Here is a 22,845-nt window from a genome sequence, read left to right as displayed (position 1 = left end):
CAACGGTTACGACACCGATAAGCAGGATGGCCAAAGCTTAATTCCTACGCAGACGGCCGCGGCCGAGCGTGAGCACACGATAGTCAGCGTCTTCCAGAAGTATGCAATAATTATTGAAATTTGAAAGCATATTTTCGCTTACTTCAGCCTGTTTATTAAACTGTATCAATAAATATACTTAGTAACAGTAAGAAGAAGTGCACTGACCCAAACACCCTTCTTGATTGATGTCGGCTATTTGCCAATAGCAGCCGCGTATGGGAATCTGCTATATTACGAAATAAAGCATCCAGAGAAGAGTGAGGAGCAGGCTTCTGTTGAAAAGAGAGCGTTTGAGAGAAAGGTGACTTCGCGCCAAGCTTGCAAGATCCACACACGACTGCAAAATTTGGCTGGGATGTTCACAGCAGCGTATGCTATCCGTTAACTGTTTTTTTGCCAAGCCAGAGGGGTGGTTCAGGGCCCCTTTTACGAGGAAGACGGGCACGTGTTGTCTAAGCTGGTGGTGGTATAAATGTAACTGCATGGCTGGTTGTCCCGCTGCAGTCATCTCTTGAGGGTGCCGTGTTATCAGTAGTTATTGAGCTGGTCTGCACATCATTCCCCTGTAAAGAACAAATAATAAATATAAGCTCTTTTTGCTGTGGTCTGTACTGTTTCTAAACTAAAAGAAATGGCAACTTCAGAACTAACTTCAGGAGCAGTGGGTGATGAGGTGTGGCCTCACTTTTCTTTTTATTTATTTTGCATCACTAGAATATAATAGCAAAGACAGGCGAAAGAAAACTACCACTTTATCATGCACCCGGAGTGATTACAAAGGCTGCATCATATAAAAACCACTGATGAATACTGCAGCTTCTCTTTAAGGCCTTTATTTTGACTCAGCAGCCCTAACTACTGGTTTGAAAAAGAAACTGTGGTGAGTTTTCAAACATTTTAGCACATATGCACCGACATAACTTTGTTGTCACACCCATATTCACAGCATTCTCTGCGTGACACATCCCTACAGTTTGGCACCACTAGAGTGTACTAGCGTGATGTCGCTGTTTGCACCAGGGAGACAAGACGAGCAAGTCGTGGCAGACAACAGGTTGGCACTTGTTTACCATGGAGACATGTTTTGAATGAAAGGCATTTCAAGAATGCATGGCTGCATTCCGAAAGGACTGCGTGACCCGTGAAGTAAAGCATGCAGACTCTTTTAATAAATAATCTCAATTTCACATAGTATAGTAACTTGTTTATATGAGCAATCACCACTGCCAGATAGATTTGTGTGATGATAAGCCTTCCTTCAGGTGCTTCCCCCGCCACTACTGGAAAACAGCACTGCCTGGATTATCTTGCAGTAATACTACACTGAAACACACCTTTCTCTGGAATTTAGCAATACTAAAGGCCTTCAGTGGTGACAGGCATGACGAATCAGTGGTCACTTCATCTGCAGCGTTCATATAGTAGTTTTACATAGAGTACACGCGAACATTGAACATCCCTCTTATTCAACCATAAACGACATGACCACTGCCACACTCTTCGAAAATCGACCGGCATCGAGAAAACCGTTCTCTTTGCGTGTGAGGAATCTCACATAGTATAGTAACTTGTTTATATGAGCAATCACCACTGCCAGATAGATTTGTGTGATGATAAGCCTTCCTTCAGGTGCTTCCCCCGCCACTACTGGAAAACAGCACTGCCTGGATTATCTTGCAGTAATACTACACTGAAACACACCTTTCTCTGGAATTTAGCAATACTAAAGGCCTTCAGTGGTGACAGGCATGACATACTCAATATAACCATGCCTTGTAAGCTTATCACATAACTTTTAATTGGCAATCTAATCATTGTAATATATCGTGTAAGTTGTGTTTATTAACAAGTACTAAAGGAGGAATTGATTTCTGGCACGCTGATTTTCATTCTGTTCATTAAAACAAACTAAAAAGAGGCTCCATATTTGCTTTGTACAGTGACCTGCATTTTTATTCAGACTACTTTTAACTGTTTAGTTAACGTGCCTATAGAAATCGATCAATTTGACAATTTTTCTATGCACTATCATACATTTCTGTTGAAATTCTACTAGCAACATCATGCACACTCTGAAATCACGAGTGAACTAGCTATTTGTCAGATTTGACAATTTTTGGCAGACTTGGGAGTCTGGAAAAATAAAAATTCGACTGGAGGTATCCTCGAGATTAGCTCCTAGTGCTCCTAGCACTTCTTCAATAAAAGTCTCAAAATATGCACTTTGGTTGACTCGGAAAGATAATTTTTAAATGGCAGCAGCAGGCGAAGACACAGAAGCTTCTCTCAAGTTGTCATTTTTCAGACAAGGCATATAGGCTGTTTTAACAATGTCTCAAACAACGGTAGATGCTCATAAGTGCGTGTTATTTTGATAATTGTGTTTGCCTAATGTCAAGTGCACCTTTATTTTCGCCCCCTTTTGGTTGCTTTTATCCATCAGCACTTTGACAGCATATGTACAAATTATTACGAGCAATCCTTCCCGACGTGTAGGGTTTTCACACACGCAAGAGCACGCAGTCGATTACAGACCAACCTTCAACCAGAGCTTGACTAGCAGTCTAAGCTATTGCATTTTGAACACCACTTTTAGGGTGCCCTTATTCAACACTGTACAATATTGTGCAACATTCCACATTACAGTACAGCACTGTACAGGAAATGAACAATGCATGTGGAGGCTCCAGTGCCAGCTGAATGCACACTAGACCACCTTGCTTGCCGAGAACAACTGATCAAACAAAATAATCAAGCACGAGGAGGCGTCTGCATGCTCCCTGACCCGACAACTATTGCTTGGCAAGCCTAAAGAATGGAGTAAAAAATTAACCAAGTGCCTGCTGCAATGAGTAAAAACAATTGCTCCCTTTACAATTGGAACTTATCCCTTTTCACATTTGCAAAGCTACTGATTTCCTGCATAGCGTGGGCATCAACATGGCTAGTATTCTCGACAACAAATCTTCATAATATTTTTTCCTTGTACTGACGTACAAAAATTGGGAACTAGGAACCAAGTACATATTTTGTATATGTCAGTTTTTTTCACTCTCAATATGTAAACTAAAGATAGCAAATTATTACTTTCATTCGTGTTCCTTGAGGTGCTTCTTTGAAGTTTCGCATAAGAATTCTCAAAAATTGTCTGAGCTATCATTACGGCTATACATCCATTCAAAACACCAGTGATAAGGCTATAATTTTATGTATCGCAGTGCACGCTGCAACTACTACGTCTTGAAGCAAAATGTTAGAACATAAAACCACTGAAAATGAGCACATTTTTTGCAGTAACGAAAGAGTTAAGAAAGATATCTTGCACTCAGTGCTGCATTGTTTTCGCTCATATTAACAAGATCTAATTTTTTTGCCCTTCTATAAAGCACTTGGCACCTTAGCTTGTCTAGTTTTTTTCAACAAGCAAGAAATTGTGAAAAACCACCAGCATATGTGCACCTCGGAATTAGAGAAGTGAGCTGCTACAGAGATGTAGATGCTAGAGAGACAGGTGTTGCTGTCTGTGGGCAACTCTCTACAAACAAACCACACAAACAGTAGCAACAAGTTTTTAATTAGACAATACAGACCAATAAGTGCAACCTTGTCACAAAATTCTGGTGTCACGATCCGCATGTGCGTAATTACTTGGCACCTTTCATATTTTGCATGCTATGAGTTAAGTGCAGGAACAATAATTAGTAGGATCGAGTACACTGAAAACGACTCAAACTGGATCTTTTTGCATGCAATAACAGCTTTCCCAGCGGAAGTTGCACCCTTAATTCAAAAATAGAAAGTAGATTTTCTTTAATTAGTACACAAAAATTATCCTGGTGGCGGAAGAAAAGTGTGAACAAAACAGTAGATCTTGTATTCATATATTGCTCCAGTTGTTTTGCAGTGAAGCTATTAATGTGACTAGAAGCATTCAAAAATGTTACATGCATGTTTGCACGGTTTTCTGAAAAAGCTAGAATATTTGCGAAGTCTATACTTTGAGGAGATGTGGGTATTGTTAGGAGCCAATATGGTCATTATGGCCAATGTTCTGGCAAAGTAAAATGTGTGTGGATGAATTACTGCCTCTGTAAAGATTCCTACACAAGTGCTTGAAAGCATTATATGTGGGCAGGGTTTGAAACAGGGCCAGTCATGTGTGGGCAATGCTTTCAAATACGTATGTTACTTAATTACAGGCAACTGAAATTCTTATTGCAACTGCTCGAAAGAAACTATTTCACTGGAAATTGGTTTGTGATTCTACAAGGTCGCACAAGTCTTTCTTTTTTTTACAGCTTGGCTAGCGTTAGCTGGAGATGTTAGCCTGGCATGCTACTCCAGATGCTGTGTGATAATTATGGTATACACTGTTATCACATAAACAGACAAACAGCACACAGAGACACGCACATACACAATGAAGCTATTCACAAAGTTTTGTTAGGGCCTTTAGACCTCAGAAACATCAGCAGCGCTATTGTGGCACGCAATGTGGTGGTAGTGCTTTGCCATGGGCCGAGAATGTGTCGCAGCTCCAAGCTCAAGTCATGCTGCAAGTGTAGGGCCAACTTCAATGTCTGTCCCTTTGACAATTAGCGGCAGCAGTCACACAGAATATGTTGCAAATATTCAGGAGCATTACACACAGAGCATATTGCCTAGTCTGTCCATTGAATTCAAGGTAGTTTTTGTAGGCCACATTAAGTTTGTTGCAATGGAGGTATGCTTGATCTTGCCCATTGAGGCCTTGCGGTGTATAAAAGTCACAATATCGATAGATTTTATAGAAGAGTCCGTACTGAGAACTTGCATCACACCAGAGGGATCGCCGCAAACACCAAGCGAATGCAGTTACCAGAGTCACCGCGTATTTTCTCGAGAGCGGTACATATAAATATTTTGGTTGAAGTGTTGTATGCAGCTCTGGCAGCACAGTCAGCCTGGACGTTGCCTTTTTTACTGCAGTGGGCAGGTAACCACTGCAACAAAACTTTGTGGTGCAGTTTGAAGGCTTTGATACACAAGCACCTGATATCCATGACAATTTGTTCCTGCGTGCATGGCGACTTCAGAGACTGCTGTGCTGTTCTTGAGTTGGAGAAGATGACCCAAGGCTCAGCTCTCTAATCTACCAACAAAAGCTGCTCGCAGTGCAGCTAGTTCAGTGGCTGTGGCTGAAGTGCGGTGGCTGAGAGTCGCAGAGGTGGAAATACATGCAGAAGCTGTAGGTGTAACAGAGCCATCAGTATAAATCTGATAGTGAGCCATGCAGCTGGCATTAATATGCTGACGAGCAAAATATGTTGGTGCTGGCCCTGTAGTATTTTTCTTGCTCTTGTACCTAGACACTGGCGCGATAGTTGGCCATGAAGTAAGTTACCATGGTGGCTCCGTCGGCATAGAAGGGCTTTGATATTCGCCGATAGCAAGCTCCACACCTCGGTACCACCGCCTGAAGCAAGTGGATGACCAATGTTAGCTGGGGCACCCTGTATAGCAATAGACCCCAATGGTGCGTGTATGCAGATGTATGTTGATTTGTGTATATTGTGTATATCGCAAATTGTTCCATACTTTTATATGAATTGCCTTTAGTTTGCCCACTTACCTCCACTACCTGGAATGCTTACGTAAATATGTCGCTCTATTCTGTGTTGTTAATCAATGGGAATGAAAATGGAAATAAATAGTCTTACATTAGAAACCTTATTCTGTGCTGTCCCATTGAATGTCCGGAAGATGAGTTCTTTCAATCGCTTCTTCGTGCCGGTTGTCGGTGGTGTCACTGGCAATCTGTTGCTGATACCAAGTTGCGCCTGTAAAATGTCCAAGTAGTGTCCATGATGTAGTGCCATCGCCTTTACTACACATCCCTTTCTCTAATGTACCCTGTCATTCCTTCTGCATGGAATCCAGAAGGAATGCCATAGGAGGTAGTGTGGCATCCCGCACTACCTCCTATGCTTAACGCATCCCAAGAAGCCTGGAAAGTATATTATTGCAAATAAATAAATGGATAGTTAACGTAAACAAGAATATATTCTATATCTAGACTCTTGTAAACAAAAGCTTCTTGCTGAATTAGCATAATCAATAAAATACAGGGTGTTTCAGCTAACTTGTGCCAAGCTTTAAACATTCCACATGTGAGTTATGAGAACACAACTAACTTATTATTGTTCACTTTCCTCCTGAGCAAACGAAAGTATCTTTCACTCTGAGCTTAGATCACTTGTCAATTTCGATGCCCGTCATTCATAGAATGCTCCCATTTTCTTCAAATATGAAATCACTGCTGTCTTTGGTCCTCCCAGGCAGCTGGGAAACTTTATAAACATTTCATATAAAGCCACTAAACAGGCTGAAGACAAGGGTTAATAAATTTTCATTCAACCTCTAAATAAAGACGCATTCCAAAATTTTCTGCATATCACTGCAAACATTTTCAAAGTTTCCTCAAAATATAAACTTTGTGAGTAATCTACATTTTCATAAAACTGAAAACAGGCATATAAAGTTTTTTTAGTGCTTCTAGTTGCACTTCCCCGTCAAAATCACAGTATATTGTGCTTGGTCCAAAGAAGATGAGGGAAGAAGCAGTAGCCTTAATGAATGTGCCGCAAATACAAGGAAGCCCGATCGAAAAAGTACAGGACCTCAGAATTCTTGGACTCACTATATCGGACACAGGAAACCACACGGCGTGGCTTCAGCAGACACTGAGCCGCTGCCGAGCAACACAAGGGCTCCTCCGAAGACTCACAAGTCGTAAGTGGGGCCTCAGAGAAGACACCCTGGTTATAATGACGAAAAATCTCATCACATCGAGAATTCTGTACGGCTTCCCTTACACACGAACCACGGTAACGATGCGTCGTCGCCTCGAAGCAGCTCATCGTCAAAGTATACGTATAGCGTATGGTTTGCCGAAGCATACTCCAACCCATGTGCTTTACTCAGAGGCACAAATTAACACACTTGAAGAACTAAGGGAGGACGCAAGATGTGCCCAGGTGCTGAGGCTAGCCGCTACGTCTTCAGGCCGAAGAATACTCGCCCAGGTCGGTCGGAAGCCACAAGCTCCTCTCCTCCCGACACCTTCGGCGCCGTGGCTGCCCGTGATGTCCGCCATTGTTCACCCCCTTCCAAGCAACGTGGGAGTAAATGAAATAAGTCGGAGGCGTTACCATCACCGCAGAGCCATCCTCAACGATAGTACAGCTCAATGCATTTACACAGATGCTGCTGTTTCACATAATCACGTCAGTACTGCCTGGACGAACAGCGACGGCAGCAACACAGCAACAACTACTCATAGCACCCAATTAAGTACGACCGGTGCAGAACTACAAGCGATTCTAGAGGTTGCTCAGGCAGCCAGATATGGCCGCCTCAAGCATCACCGCCCTCTACACATTTACACGGATTCGCAAGACGCCATACGTGAACTTAACAAGATTGACGCACACCCACTGGCAACCGCCATCCACGAAGAAGCAACACTTCTGCGGCACAAGGGAACTGAGCTGCACATTTATTGGACACCGAGTCATATGGGCGCAGGAGGGAATGAGCGAGCGGACGCGCTCGCGCGGGGAGCATATTTACCCACCCCCTATTCTCCTTGCCCCGTTTCCGTCACAGCTCGATCGGCAGAAGATGTCGACGCTGTCGATGCTCACCTGCAGCTCCGACAGCATAGAAAGCTTGCTCTACAAGCGCTTCTGCCCGAAGGCCATGACCCCCTCCCTCCTGGGCTTCCACGCCGGGAACGCGTGGCACTCCGCCGTCTACGCACCGGCACGGCAGTCACGCCTGCGTTCAAAGCCCAATACATCGACAAGTCGCTTGACCCCACCTGCGGAACTTGCACCACGGGTGCGCCAGCCACAGCCCACCACTTGCTATGGACATGTCCTGGCCTGTCATCACTGCGAAGAATCTGCCTTGCTGGGCTGCAGAGCTCAGTCGCCACTCTCAATGACTGGATCCTTCCTAGAGGGACCCCTCAACACCGCAAAGCTATATATGACAGCTTGCTCACCTACCTTGCACTAACAGCTTCGCTATTAAAGTACTTTGAGTTGCTCAAGAGGACAAAACAATGCAAAATTGATAGCATTCTAGTAGCCCACATCATTTTTTTAAGGCTGGGCACAAGTTAGCTGAAACACCCTGTATACTATTGCTGCCCTCCTCAGTGCGCCCTGTAAAACTTTTTTTTTTATGTAATGCCTCATGTTAAAATTCGGATTAAAAAAAAAATGGTGCAGAGACACATTCCCAATGGGGCAACCATCACAACAAAATCTTTATCCCAAAGATGAAGTTTGAATCTTCCAATTAATTCTGTTAGTATAGAAATTCAAACAATGATTAATTAAATGACTGTTAATCATGCACATTGACACTTCATGCGACCGCCGCTTGTGCACCTTCACTTTGTTATGCTGCTGTTCTGTAGGACAAAATCTGCACTGCCATTGGTCATTATGACCTTGCTAAATGTCACACCGTTGAATGGTAAATACTCCTTACTGAAGTGATCAACAGCAACAGAACGAGGTAAGCCTCAACTATGAGCCACCGTTTCGATAAGGGGACTTGTCTTCATCAGGGCAACAACTGGTCAGGGCAGTTATACCAGTTGCCTTGGCGAAGGCAAGTCCCCAATATATGCTTTTTTTTCTCTCTCTCATGCTTAGCACGACGGATACAACATACCAGGTGTTTCTTTTTATGTGGAATACTTTCTGTTAAAAGAAACTCATGTCTAAGCCTGTGCCGCTTTTGCAGATAGGTGATATGGCTAGGCACACATCAGCAGCAAGAAAAAAAATGATGATAAATTCGGTGCCTACCCTACAATTTGCTAATTTTTAATTTCTAACTTTACAGCACATGTTCTAAATTGCAAAATTTAAGCAAGCAGTAAGGAAATCATGTCTACCTAGAAGGAATCCTAAACTATCACCATTTGCGAAATCATCATAATCATCATCAGCCTATTTTTATGTCCACTGCAGGACGAAGGCCTCTCCCTGCGACCTCCAATTACTCCTTTCTTGCGCTACCTGATTCCAGCTTGCGCCTGCAAATTTCTTAACTTCATCACCCCACGTGCCATCCTCGACTGCACTTCCCTTCTCTTGGTACCCATTCTTTAACTCTAATGGTCCACCGGTTATCCATCCTACACATTACATGGCCTGCCCAGCTGAATTTTTTTCTCTTAATCTCAATTAGAATATCGGCTACTTGCAAGATATGCAACCTTAAAATGTGCTGCGCCCTACATTCACATTCCAGTAAACAGCTTCCAAAAGCATGCCTATAACAGTTCGGGATGGTCTTAACTAGAACGCCGAGGCATATCTTTGTAGATTTTGGGAACGGATATCTCGAAATTGGTGCTAGTCTATTGATTTCTGCTAAGCAGGCATAACTTCACTACTCTTCTGCTTCAATTTTACAATGACATGTGCCATAATGTGAGCAATTAACATTTTAGCTAGCAAGTCTTAAGTAATTTGTGAAACTATCGTGAAACGTTTTTTTTTGCTGCTAATGTCCGCCTAGCCACGTAGCCTTCAGCGAGAATGGCAGGTGCCTATATCATCATCAGCATCAGCCTATTTTTTATGTTCACTGCAGGATGAAGGCTTCTCCCAGCGATCTCCAATTATTCCTGTCTTGCGCTAGCTGATTCCAACTTTCGCCTGCAAATTTCCTCATTTCATCACTCCACCTAATTTTCTGCCATCCTAGACTGCGCTTCCATTACCTTGGCACCCATTCGGTAACTCTAATGGTCCACCGGTTATATACCCTACGCATTACATGGCTCGCCTAGCTACATCTCTTTCTCTTAATGTCGACTAGAATAATGGCTATCCCCGTTTGCTTTCTGATCCACACCGCTCTCGTCTTGTCTCAATGTTTTGCCTGAAATTTTTCATTCCATCGCTCTTTGCACGGTTCTCAACTTGTTCTTGAGCCTTGTTAACCTTCAAGTTTTGCCCCCTATGTTAGCACCGGTAAAATGCAATGATTGTACACAATGATTTACACTTTTCTTTTCGGCAACAGTGGTAAGCTCCCAGTCAGGATTTGGTAATGCCTGCCGTATACATTCCAGCCCGTTTTTATTGGGTAAATTCCCTACTCGTGATCAGGGTCTGTTGTGCTTAATTGACCTAAATAAACATACTCCTGCACAGACTAGAGGCTAACTGACGATCATGAATCCATGTTCCCTTGCCTAGATATCATAACAAGCCAACAAACAATGGCACCAAAGCCAACATAGGGGAAAATTACTTGTACTTACTAATGAATTAAAGAAATGATAAATTAATGGAAATGAAAATGGATGAAAGAACAACTGGCCGCAGGTGGGGAATGATCCCACGTCTTCGCATTACGTGTGCGATGCTCTTACCATTGAGCTACCGCGGTGCCGTTTTCCCATCCACTTTCTGGGGTATTTATGTTTTACAACTAGAACTAACCCTGGGAGTGTTAGCCAGTGCCACCACTCACAAACCTAGGCAGCGGATGTGGAACATCCTTTCTGCCGCAGGCGTCACGAGTACATGATCTTTTTGGGTGAAGGCAACTGGTCAAAAACCCATATAAGCTACCTGAAGGCACCAATGTTGCCGGATTTGAGCCCTCGTTATGTAAGAATGAGAAGAGAGGGAACCGAGGGGCCCAGTTTTTATTAATCATATCATAAGCCAACAAACAGTGACACTTTATTTCAAAATAAAGTGTTCCGCATTAAAGAGAGCATTGCACAGAACCTGGTATAAACTCGGCTTCGCAGAAACGAAGATGATCTTTTCATCTGTAATGCTGCAGTAAAAAAAAAAGAAGAACATTTTTCCATGACTGTTAGCTCAAGTGCTTCCCTTCCAGATGCAAGGTCTGTAATGCCACCTAGCATCAAGACTGCTTAATTCCTCATCGCCTTTCTCCTGCTTCATCTGACTTATTATACTTCCATTGTGTTTGGAATGCAGAACTTCTGAAAAGGTAACAATGTCAATTAAGGAGGAATTTTCCATCCATGCTCCCCACCATCAGCAATGTGCTTGACTCGACAGGTCAAAGTCAGCTGGTGTGAATCAGTATATCTACACAGCATGTTGTTAAACAGCATAATAATGGCAGCATCATGTGATTGCAACATGCTCCCTGAATACTTGAATTCTCTGCATCATGCTCCTTGAATTCGCATTTTGTAATCAACATTTCGCGCAAGAATATTGGAATGCTTGAGAAAATACATTATAGCCGAGAAACTGTAAGCCAACTTAAACACATTGGTGCATACCAATGTCTATGCATTAAACCACTATTTGCTGCTGGGCTAGTTGGTTCATACTCTTTTCTGTCCGGCTGCTTTCTTAGTTTGGTTTTGAGTATTTTCTACCGTGAAAACTATGCATTGTAATCAAGTTCGCTACATACGGTTATGTTAACCGGTTGCCAGCAGACTATGGCATTCTCACCAAGTTATGATGGGACGAATCCGTGACAATTGGTTCCACGAAAAATGGACCACTGTCGTGTGAAATCTGGTGAAAAGTGCAAATATTATTTAGTCGCATGGGAAGAAAACAATGAATACTTCATTCACCTTTCTATGTTATAGAAAGACTGTATGGGCAGAATTCATGACAGAAACTCTGTTTGACAAAAGATATTTTAATTTTACTTTCACTGTGGTATAAGGCTTGTAGGGTACATTCTAAAAGGTGTGTTAGTCAGTGGGCGTCTTTTACAAGGCAGAGTGCAGAAAGTCAAAGGCAAAAGGGTAGTCATTAGGTGTGTACGAATACCAGTTCTGGTTTCTTGTAGAATAGGTCATATCAAGCCGATATCCTCAAATGTTTGCACTGCAAGAGTCGTACAGATTTACGTGCAGCGTGCTATAGTGAAAATTTTGAAAGCTGCAATTATGTCTGTTATATAGCAGCGATTTTCAGGCAATAACATAGCAAATCAGCCAGAAACTTACGTCGCTGTTCACTGAAGGCGACTTGATGTTTTGCTCTGTGCCTCTTCTCGAGAAACAGTTGCAGGTGATCCTAATCAGGAGGCGCTCTTCGACCGGCTTTGACCATCGAACTGATATATTATACATGATAAGGACAGTGATGAGGCAAAAGATTTCATCATCAATGATTATACATAAACAAAATAAATGCCATCTATCATGAAAGGTCACTTATTACTGTAAAATACGCCTCATCATCTCAATTTGTAAACAGCAAATTGACACTGAACCACTTTTGTAACAGGCAATGTGTAAAATAATGAGAAACTGTGTTGTACACTAACATCTCAACTTCTCTGACCATAGCACTCAGATAATGTTAGGAGCCAGTACAAACATCAAAGCACTGACGTGACTGGAACGCCGTCTTTAAGTATATATGTGGAGTGCTGATTAGCATTGCCATAATTTTCTTTTGAGAGCCGTCTTTGCATACTTGTCAGAAGGCTGATGAACGGTCCCAGGACAAGGACGATAAGTGCACCAAGAAAACTGTACCACAGGTAGGACAGGCGGTAGAGGTACTCGATCTGAGAACTGCGAAAAAGGAATCATGAGGCAAATTATGTTATGCAGCCAGCAGCCTACTATGCCATGGAAGCCCTGATGTTTACTTGTTACAAATACACACTAAAATATGCCCGAAAAAGCCACATTTTTTCGGGCAATGCTATGGCAGCATCAATGTTTCCGAAGCAATCAATGCTTCGCCCGAAAGGCAAAGCATTGATTGCGATAGCAAATTAGTAGACAACTATACGAACTAAGGGCAGTAGTTGTATCAGCCGTATAGACTTTAAACATTCGCTTACTAACAAAATGAACAAGCACGGTGTAACACGTGCGCAGGTAAACCTGAACACATCTCGCTCGATGAACGTGAAAACTCTCTGTCAGAACGCTGGAGGGAGGAGGCGCGGCAACAGCAGCGAGCGAATTGACCTTCGTGCCATCTCTCGCTTCAACGCGAACTAAACGTCAAAAGCAGCTGTTGCATGACTGCGACGTGAACTTATGGTCCGCTGCAGCGAAAGGCGCAAGATTTTCGGGCCGGCGACCATGTTGCAAGTTTGCTTAGCGCTCGGCGACCTGTTTACAAATTTTTTTTTATTTATTTATTTTACCTTCAAGCGCACATAGCTTTACAGAGTGGAGTGGGGTACATAATTAATAACAAAAAAAAAAAAAGAACGGTCCCTTAGCGCCTCCAGAGCGTCGTATCGAGTCTCAAGAGGTATCAAAATGTAGGTCTCAAGGAAACAAAAAAGATTATGGTTGATCCCTCTTTCATAGGAATCGGTAGAGCACGAAAGTGAAGCGTGTCTTCACAGAAGCTGTTGCATGACTGCGACGTGAACTTACGGTCCGCTGCAGCGAAAGGTGCAAGATTTTCGGGCCGGCGACCATGTTGCAAGTTTGCTTAGCGCTCGGCGACCTGTTTACAAATTTTTTTTTATTTATTTATTTTACCTTCAAGCGCACATAGCTTTACAGAGTGGAGTGGGGTACATAATTAATAACAAACAAAATATCAAATGTAATAACATGTGCAATACTAAAACATTTACAATACATAGGAGGAGGCAATGTTAGGCTAACACAACGGATCCGAAAGTTCGAATAAAGGTACAATGCGACGAACCGTGTACACAAGGCAAAAAAGAACACTTCATGCGTTATCAAATAAGTAATTGTGTATGGTTGCACAAAATTGGTCATGGCCCGAAATGGAAACGATATCGGAGGGTAGTGGTTCCAGTCATTGGACGTGTGTGGGACAAAAGAATAAAAAAAAAAAAAAATGTTAGTGCGGCAAGTAGTAACGTGTACCTTGTGGTGATGATCTAAGCGGACTGAACGATAAGATGGGACCATAAAGAACTGGGCTTTCAAACTGGATTATATGGTATATTTTATAGAAAAGCGTAAGACGACATGCTTTGCGACCTGTAAACAAGTGACTGCAAGGAAAGGGTGATTTCATCGACGTGATACTACTAGTGCGATTGTAGTTGGATAATATAATATGTGCTGCGTTATTCTGTATCATTTCAAGAGAATAAGTTAAGTGGGATCCCAAATGGAGCATGCGTATTCAAGTTTTGAGCGCACAAGTGTGTTATACATCGTTAGTTTCACACTTACAGGAGCTCTACTAAAGTTACGTCGTAGGTACTCTAGCATACGGTTACTGTTGTTAATAACGTAGTTAATGGGATGTTTCCAGCTTAGATAAGATTTTATATGAATTCCCAAGCTGTTGGCGAGCACCGTCTAAGGTGGTGCCATCGCAAGTGAAGCAGTAGGCGATGCACTGCTGATGCACGTTGAAGCCACAATCCGTAGGCGACGAGGCGCCATAGGCTAATCCGACGCGAAAGCCAAACCACAGAACACCTATATGTGGCCAAACCATGTGCGGTAACTGCCTACCCGGGGCCACATACTCTGGCGTTGCAATCCTTCAGCCACCTTGGGAATGATGTGAGGTACATGGATTTGTCTGATCTTCGTGCTTGTAGATTTAGACGTTCTTGTGACTTTGTTTATTGCGCTTCATATGCCTTCATTGTCGTAAATTTCCAAGCAATGTTTACTTTTCGAAGTTCAGAAGACGCTGCGAACACGCGCAATCGCTATATACTAATTACAACGGTTCAGTTTGGCGAGGTGGCCAAATCGAAACGCGCCAAGCGCCTCAATGCACTGGCTTGCCCGTTTTATGTCGCGTGTCGAGGCGTTTGTTCGTGGCGTAATGGTTTCAACATCGGGCTTCTCTTCCAGAGTTCCTCCCGATGGGCCATGAAAATCCGGTGGACATCCGAATTATGTCCGGACGTCCACGTCCATAGCCGATTATCCCCAGGATTCCAAAGGACGTTGTGTTCCGCTTATTTTGAACGTCCGTTTTGTTTTTAATCTCGATCGTCCTAAGGACATCTGCACTTGATTCTATGCGGACATCATGCTTCAGAAGACAGAGGGACATCCATGGGAAATCATCTATTTGGTTATTTCTCAACAGTTTCTGCACTGCGTATGGTGTAAGCGACATCTGCAATGGACATCGCATAAAGTCTCGATCGTGAATTCACAGAATTTTTTCGTGGCAAAATTGCACGCTTCCACAAGAAAAACAAAATAACAATGCCCACAGTTCTAGCGCCCCGAATTCGCAACCTCGTCGCTGAAGAAGTTCCAATAACTGTGTTCCTGTGGACGTCTGATGGATGTACAGAAAAAGCCCAAGTGCATGGTTTTGCATGTCCCTGTAACGTCCGAATGTACGGTTCTGGCAGCCATCGTATCTTCGACGGACTGGCAATTTTCTTGCGCATAAGGGTCCTATGGACGTCCGTAGTGAATCCAGTGGATTTCTGTGAATCTCCGACGGACATCCATATGTCCAAAACTGACGGACCAGTCGATGTCCACCGGAATTTTATCGCCCATTGGGCTGTGTTCGAATCCTTAGAACGACATACAGCTGAGCTAGTTGGTAAGGGTTCATAATACAAAAAAGGTAAGGCGTGCAGACACGGACACAAGAGAAGGGGACAACACAAACGCCGACTATCAACTGCAGGGAGCACTGAGGAGAAAAAAGAATACAAAACCCATCTGTGCATGCTCTGGAATGGTAGCACCACGTGTCATTCCGGTACACGTGCCGGTCTTCGTGAGAGATAACTGTTGAGGCAATTGATCTCTTCTTTATTTAAGGTAATCGAAGGCTGACTCACGCATGCACTTCCACCATTATTGGTATGCCAAGCCTCGACCATTAGACGCGTATCTTCATTACTATGACTGTACAATATCGCGCATTCATCTAACTCTGGCGTGCAGTTACAATCTTGGCAGTTACAATCCCCTAGATCATCCAAACCATCGTTAAACTTTCAATCCAAGCATGCCAAAGTGGTAAAAAACCTAATTGCCATGTCGTGCCTTAAGTCTTCTCTCACCAGATTATGCATGCACAAAATGAGCGCCAGTTTTAATGCACATGTCCGGCGCTTATTAGAAGCAGGTTATCCTAGCATGGCAGTGCCAACGGAAGCTGAACGCCTGAAGAAGCCGATTTCGTGGGGGACGGACGTGATTGCAGAAAGCAGTAATAGCAAGAAAAGAGTCGTGGCTATTCATTCAGTATCGCACAGGCTTAAGAAGGTTGCAAGTAGATATGTTGCTAATGTTGTTTTTACTGCTCCCAATAAGCTAGGTAAGATATGCGCTGCCATGCAGAGGAAAGAGGAACCGGTGAAAGACAAAAAAGAACAGATATTTGTCCAGTGAAGCACACCAAGAACAACAATTTTACTGACTGTCGTATGGGTGTGGTTTATAAAGTTCCCTTCAGCTGTGGCCATTTCTACGTAGGGCAAACAGGGTGGTGTATCATTCAGAGGCTAATGAAACATAAAAGGTCGTTAACCGGCAGCTCACCTTCCAATCTTTCCTTACATTGCCAAGACTGCCAAGATTGTAACTGCACGCCAGAGTTAGATGAATGCGCGATATTGTACAGGCATATGAATGAAGATACGCGTCTAATGGTCGAGGCTTGGCATATCAATAATGGTTGAAGTGCGTGCGTGAGTCAGCCTTCGATTACCTTAAATAAAGAAGAGATAAATTGCCTCAACAGTTATCTCTCACGAAGACCGGCACGTGTACCGGAATGACACATGGTGCTACCATTCCAGAGCATGCGCAGATGAGTTTTGTATTCCTTCTTTTTTCGCCTCAGTGCTCCCTGCAGTTGATAGTCGGCGTTTGTGTTGTCCACTTCTCTCCTCTTGTGTCCGTGTCTGCACGCCTTACCTTTTTTTAATCATGTTCGAATCCTGCCGTCGGATTATATTAATAATGTCTTTTATTGTATGATTATTTATTGTATAATTATTGTATGAAACTATGCACGAGGCTATACTTGGTTGTTTATTCTATGGCTACACCGCGTTGGACCCTCCGCTCTGCTGTGACTACCGAAGCGCTCCCTGTCGGCGCTCGTGTCACAATGCAGTGCTTCGCTTCACCGCTGCTAGATGGTGACTGTCACATCCGTTACATCCGTTGCCGGAAATCAGTCGTAAAACCTGGGATTCGTGTTTTATCCGAAAGGCAAAGCATCGATTGCGATAGCAAATTAGTAGACATCGGGACGAAGTAAGCACAGTAATTTTATCGGTCGTATAAACTTGTAAACATTCGCTTACTAACTAAATTAACAAGCACGGTGTCAAGAACGCACAGGTAAACATGAACACACCTCACTCGATGACCGCGCACACCCGCTGTCAAAACGCTCGAGCACAGCCTCCTATATATAGGAGGCTGTGGCTGGAGTAAAGAAACGGGGCAGCAGCAGCGAGTGAATTGGCCTTCGTGCTGCCTGTTGTTTCAACGCGAAGCGGCGAAAACACAGCTCACACGAAGCTATCAGCCCTTGGCGCACTCTGTCCCCATCACTGATCGCTTTTAAGATAGAGCTCGCACGGCCGAGCCACACGCCGCCTCCGCCGGAGTAGAACCCCGGACCCCTTCGGTACCTTGCGCGCGATGGAAGACGGCGCGCTTCCTCCCTGCCTTCTACCCTTGCGCGCGGGATTGAGCCACCATTGTAGGCTTACCCTCGCACGCTTTCATTCACGCATACAGCATACGGCACGTGGTCACGATGTTATCGCACTTGGACTTTATAGGGAACCTCACGGCGACACTGACGGCGGAAATGCGCCTGGATTGTCCATATAATTGTTATAGCAATAAAAGTGAGAATTAGTCGAAGATTAGGTAAAATAACAGTGCGGGCGCAACTGGTGCCAGTATAGTCGAAAATTAGCGACATAGCACCGTACACTTCACGATCACAGAGATCGGCTCACCTGGCCTCTTTGTTAAAAGAAAAAAGAACGAACGGGTCAACCAAGCGTCGACGCTAAAGAAGATAAGTTCGACGTAATTAGGCGTGGAATACGACACGAATAATATACGAAATGAGTGAATAATGAACATGAAGAAGGGACAGAGAGAATAGAGACATAACCACCATTGAATGATATAATCACTTGAACGATGTACGTCGACCTTGCCTCCTTTAGCGTCGACACTTGGTTGACGTAGAGTAGGTAAAACTAATATGATACGGGGCAATTAGAGTCACTATAGTCTAAAATTAACAACATTGCACTATATACTCCGATAAAGGGCGCATCGCTGTAAATATAGACATGCTAAGGCAAAGCCACCTTACGGCACACTTTTGAAAACAAGGTCTCCTTGGCTGACTTCACACGGGTTTGACGTATCGGGGATCATCCGCCGTGGATGCTTAGTGGCTATGTTGTTGCGCTGCTAATCCCGAGGTCGCGGGATCAAGTCCCAGCCTCGGCGGCCGCATTTCGGTGTGGCCGAAATGCCAATACATCCGTGTAGGTATATAAGGCGGCGGGAAATGCGACCAAATTTTGCAAATAGTGAATATTTAAAAAAATCATTCAATATATTATCAAACAACAATGCAAGAACATTCTTTTCGGCACAAAGTATGTGGTACGTAAACATGGATATGTTCCCACTGTTCAAAAGTTTAAGAAAGAAGGAAGAAGAAATGTCACAAATGTTTTATTTTGCCTCAACCGGCGGGGCAAAATGAGACGTTGCGTGGCGCAAAGCGAGACCGTCTCAAAAATTTGGGTAGTTCAGTTCTTGCAGGAGAAGCACTTGAAATTCACTCCGTGAGCACCCAAGAAGTCTTCATGAACCAATTCTTTACACTCCACGCACTGAATACAAACAGAGCCTGGCACTGTGGTGCTCCACACGTGCTTGCAGATCAAGCACCGCCAATCTTTCTTTGTGCTATTGTTTCACTTTCTTGAACGTTTGCACTTTACTGGCTCATTCAACGAATGAAGGCTAGATCTGTCCTCACGAGTCTCCTTCGCTTCTTCTTGCTTTCTATAGATGCAGAGCTGCGCAAGCTTTTCGCGGCTTTCATCATGGTCAACTTGGCTTTGTGAGACGATGGCGTTATAAATGTGCTAGCTTAAGTTTCTTGCCTTGGTCCTTCCTAATTTTGGCACTAGAGAAATCTCATGGAAAGTAACACTCATCAAATAACTTTTTTCGTTCTTCTTGGTGTTACACGACGAGGCTATATGTTAGCGTTAGTGTCTTCATCTTTTTGGACATTCTCTCCTGTTACGGCTTCCAGTGCATCTTTCATGTCGTTTTCCGCTCAAGAAGCTCTAGGTGATATTCTCTTGTACGTCCGCACCATTCTAAGCATATATATATAATGTACGTAAATAAGTGATTCGCTTAGTAAAAAACTATTCATGCCAATTCAACGCCTTTTTGTCCTGTTTTGCCCTTTTCAAATGCCAGAATTTTAAGTAATTCCCTCTTTAACCCACGACACTTGCAGAACTAAACTTTTGGTAGCATGTAGCTAGTGGTACAAAGCAACAAATTAAATAGTTAAGTTTCTGAACTGAAGCTGCAGTACTTTAATGCAAGGCTCCGAAAATTTAGGCGAGCAGAATTTCACGCCTTTTTGGCGGGTCACGAGCTCGATCAGTGACACAAGCTGCGCATTTTCTCCACACAAACTCTTCGAACAATCGCAAACTTTTTCATCAAAAAGAATAGACAAGTATCGCCACCTATCACTGATATAAAGAACAAGAAACATTTTTTTTTTTTTTTTGCTTTAGGTATAGATGACAGCAAAGTCAAAATCTCACGTTTTGCCCCGTGTCTCATTTGCCCCGCCTTATTCTACTTAGATTTAGGTGCACGTTAAAGAACCCCAGGTGATCAAAATTAATCCGGAGTCTCCCACTTCGGCATGCCTCATAATCAAATCGGTGTTTTGGCACGTACAACCCCAGTATTTAATTTTAACGTATCTGGGATCTGGGTATCTTGTAACCACTACCAGAAGAGAAAACGGTCCTTTCGCGCCCCCAGAGCATCGTAGCGAGTAGCACGAGGTATGAAAATGTAGGTTTCAACGAAACGAAAATGACGAGAAAAAAAAAACGAAACAAAACCGCCGCTATAGTCTAAAATTAACCACATTGTACGATACCCCGGTAAATGGTGCATCGCTGTAGGTACAGACATGTTGAGGCAAAGCACACTTTGAAGAAAAGGTCCTAGCTGATTTCACACGGGTTTGACGTATCTGGGTGTCTTGTAAACATTTCCAGAAAAAAATCCGCCTCCATTCCACCATGTGAAAGTGGATGTACAAGGAAGCTGTGCCGACCGCTACACACACAAGCGCCACCACCACAAGGCGTCGCACCGTCGAAATCACTGCAACAGAGTCTACGACCTCGTTCGCGCCTTTTCTGTTGGTTCTTCGACGCCCCGGTGCACGTTCGCGGCGTTCATACGAGTGCGTGTAACCCGCGTTCACGAAGTGAATGTCACTAATTTTTTTAAGTTTGAAGTTTGATTGAAGCTTATTTCAGGCAACCAATAAAATATGTACATACATATATCTATATATATAATCTCTCGGCGATATTTTTTTTTGCCGGTTCAGGTGCCACTCCATGCCTAACTAGTCAAGGTGCAACCAAATTACGAAGGCCCACTAAGCTTCAACAAAGGTACTCCCTCGCCATAACAGGAATTGGCCTCCCTGGTGCAGTATTCGGCCACTACCTCCCTCATGACTTCTACAATCTACCCATGGCCCTCAGTCCCCAGCGGCTGCGGAGCACCTGACCAAGGTGGCGGTCAGGCCTGCGACGCGGCAGAGGATGCTAAGAATCTCTGGGTCCGGACAGGCCGCCATTGGAAACTGAACCTGGCAACGTTCAACACTCGCACCCTATCGAGTGAGGCTAGTTTAGCAGGGCTATTTGAAGAATTATCAGGTATTGCCTGGGATATTATTGGCCTTAATGAGGTTAAAAGAACTGCATGGTGAGGCTTATACAGTACTGACTATATAACGGCCACGTCCTCTGAAACAGAGGTCTTCCAGATAAGAGAGAACTTGGGGTAGGATTTCTAGTCTATAAGGACATAGCGGGAAACATTGATGAATTCTACAGCATTAATGAGAGGGTATCAGTCGTCGTAATAAAGCTTAATAGGAGGTATAGAAGCCTACCTTCCAACCTCCAGTCACGATGATGAAGAAATAGAACAGTTTTATGAAGATGTTGAATTAGCAATGAGAAAGGTGCAAACTCAGTATACTTTAGTAATGGGCGACGTCAATGCAAAAGTGGGGGGAAAGCAGGTTGGTGAGCAAGCAATTGGCAACTACGGCATCGATTCTAGGAATGCAAGAGGAGAGATGTTAGTAGAATTCGCGGAAAGGAATAGGCTCCGAATAATGAATACCTTCTTCAGGAAGCGCAGCAACAGGAAGTGGACCTGGAAAAGCCCTAATGGAGAAACAAGGTATGAAATAGATTTCATACTCTCTGCCGATCCAAGCATAGTGGAGGATGTAGAAGTGTTAAGTAGGATAAAGTGCAGTGACCATAGGTTAGTGAGGTCTAGGATTTCTTTCAACTTGAAGAAAGTATAAAATTAGTCAAGAAGAAATAGGCCGACCTAGACGCAGTAAGGGTAAAAGCAGACCAATTCAGGCTGGTGCTCGCAAACAAATATGCAGCTTTAGAACAGGAAGATGAAGACAACATAGAGGTTATGAATGAAACCTAACTAGGCTGATCTCAGAAGCAGCAATTGAAGTGGGAGGTAAGGCATCAAGGCAACCAGTAGGTAAGCTCTCTCAATAACAAAGGACCTAATAAAGAAACGGCAAAACATGAAAGTGTCAAACTCGAGAGATCAGATAGAATTCGCTGAACTGTCGAAACTGATCAACAAGAAGAAAGTAAGGGATATCCGAAATTATAACGTGGAAAACATTGAGGAAGCAGCAAAATATGGACGCAGCATAATATCAGTGAGAAGAAAACTTGGCATAGGACAAGTCAACATGTTTGCACTGAAATATAAGCAGGGTAATATCATCAGCAATTTCGATGACATAGTAAAGGCAGCGGAAGAATTCTATACTGACCTGTACAGTGTCCAGGGCAGCCAAGCTACTTTCATTCGAAATAGTGATGAACAGGATACAGAGGCTCCTTCTATTACTAGCGATGAAGTTAGAAGGGCCTTTAAAGACATGACCAGGGGGAAAGGCTGCTGGAGAAGATGCAATAACAGTCGATTTAATCAAAGATTGAGGAGATATCACGCTTGAAAAGCTTGCGGCCCTTTATACGCAATGCCTCACGACTTCAAGTGTACCAGAAAGCTGGAAGAACGCCAACATTTTACTCATCCATAAGAAGGGAGACGTTAAATAATTGAAGAATTATATACCTATTAGCTTAATTGCTTTCAGTATTGTATAAAATATTCACGGATATAATTTCGAATAGAATCAGGGAAACACTTGACTTCAGCCAACCAAGAGAACAGGCTGGCTTCAGGAAGGGATATTCTACGATGGATCATATCCATGTCATAAATCAGGTAATAGAGAAATCTGCGGAGTACAATCAACCTCTCTATATGACTTCCATAGATTATGAAAAAGCATTTGATTCAGTAGAGATACCAGCAGTCATAGAGGCACTGCGAAATCAAGGAGTACAGGAGGCATACGTGAATATCTTGGCAAATATCTACAAGGATTGCACAGCAACCTTGGTTTTCCACAAGAAAAGTAGAAAGATACCTAT

At 43.4% G+C, this 22,845-nt stretch overlaps 1 protein-coding gene across 1 annotated transcript in view; it reads right to left on the bottom strand.

Annotated features, from left to right (window-relative positions):
• Positions 1-237: 237 nt before the first annotated feature.
• The window catches only part of LOC119443063 (sodium-coupled monocarboxylate transporter 1-like), a 46,866-nt gene continuing 24,258 nt past the window's right edge, over positions 238-22,845 (bottom strand). The window contains exons 11-15 of the mRNA XM_049663053.1: positions 12,546-12,646; positions 12,071-12,180; positions 11,562-11,627; positions 5,742-5,861; positions 238-605 (exon numbers count right to left, since the gene is read on the bottom strand). Of these exons, the coding sequence (XP_049519010.1) occupies positions 495-605; positions 5,742-5,861; positions 11,562-11,627; positions 12,071-12,180; positions 12,546-12,646 (508 nt within the window). The 3' untranslated portion in view covers positions 238-494. The remainder of the gene's footprint in view (positions 606-5,741; positions 5,862-11,561; positions 11,628-12,070; positions 12,181-12,545; positions 12,647-22,845) is intronic.

This window comes from Dermacentor silvarum, chromosome 2 (genome assembly GCF_013339745.2).
Source record: "Dermacentor silvarum isolate Dsil-2018 chromosome 2, BIME_Dsil_1.4, whole genome shotgun sequence".
NCBI lineage: Eukaryota > Metazoa > Arthropoda > Arachnida > Ixodida > Ixodidae > Dermacentor > Dermacentor silvarum.
The sequence above is the reverse complement of the archived record's forward strand: the minus strand, read 5'-3'. Positions and strand labels throughout refer to the sequence as shown.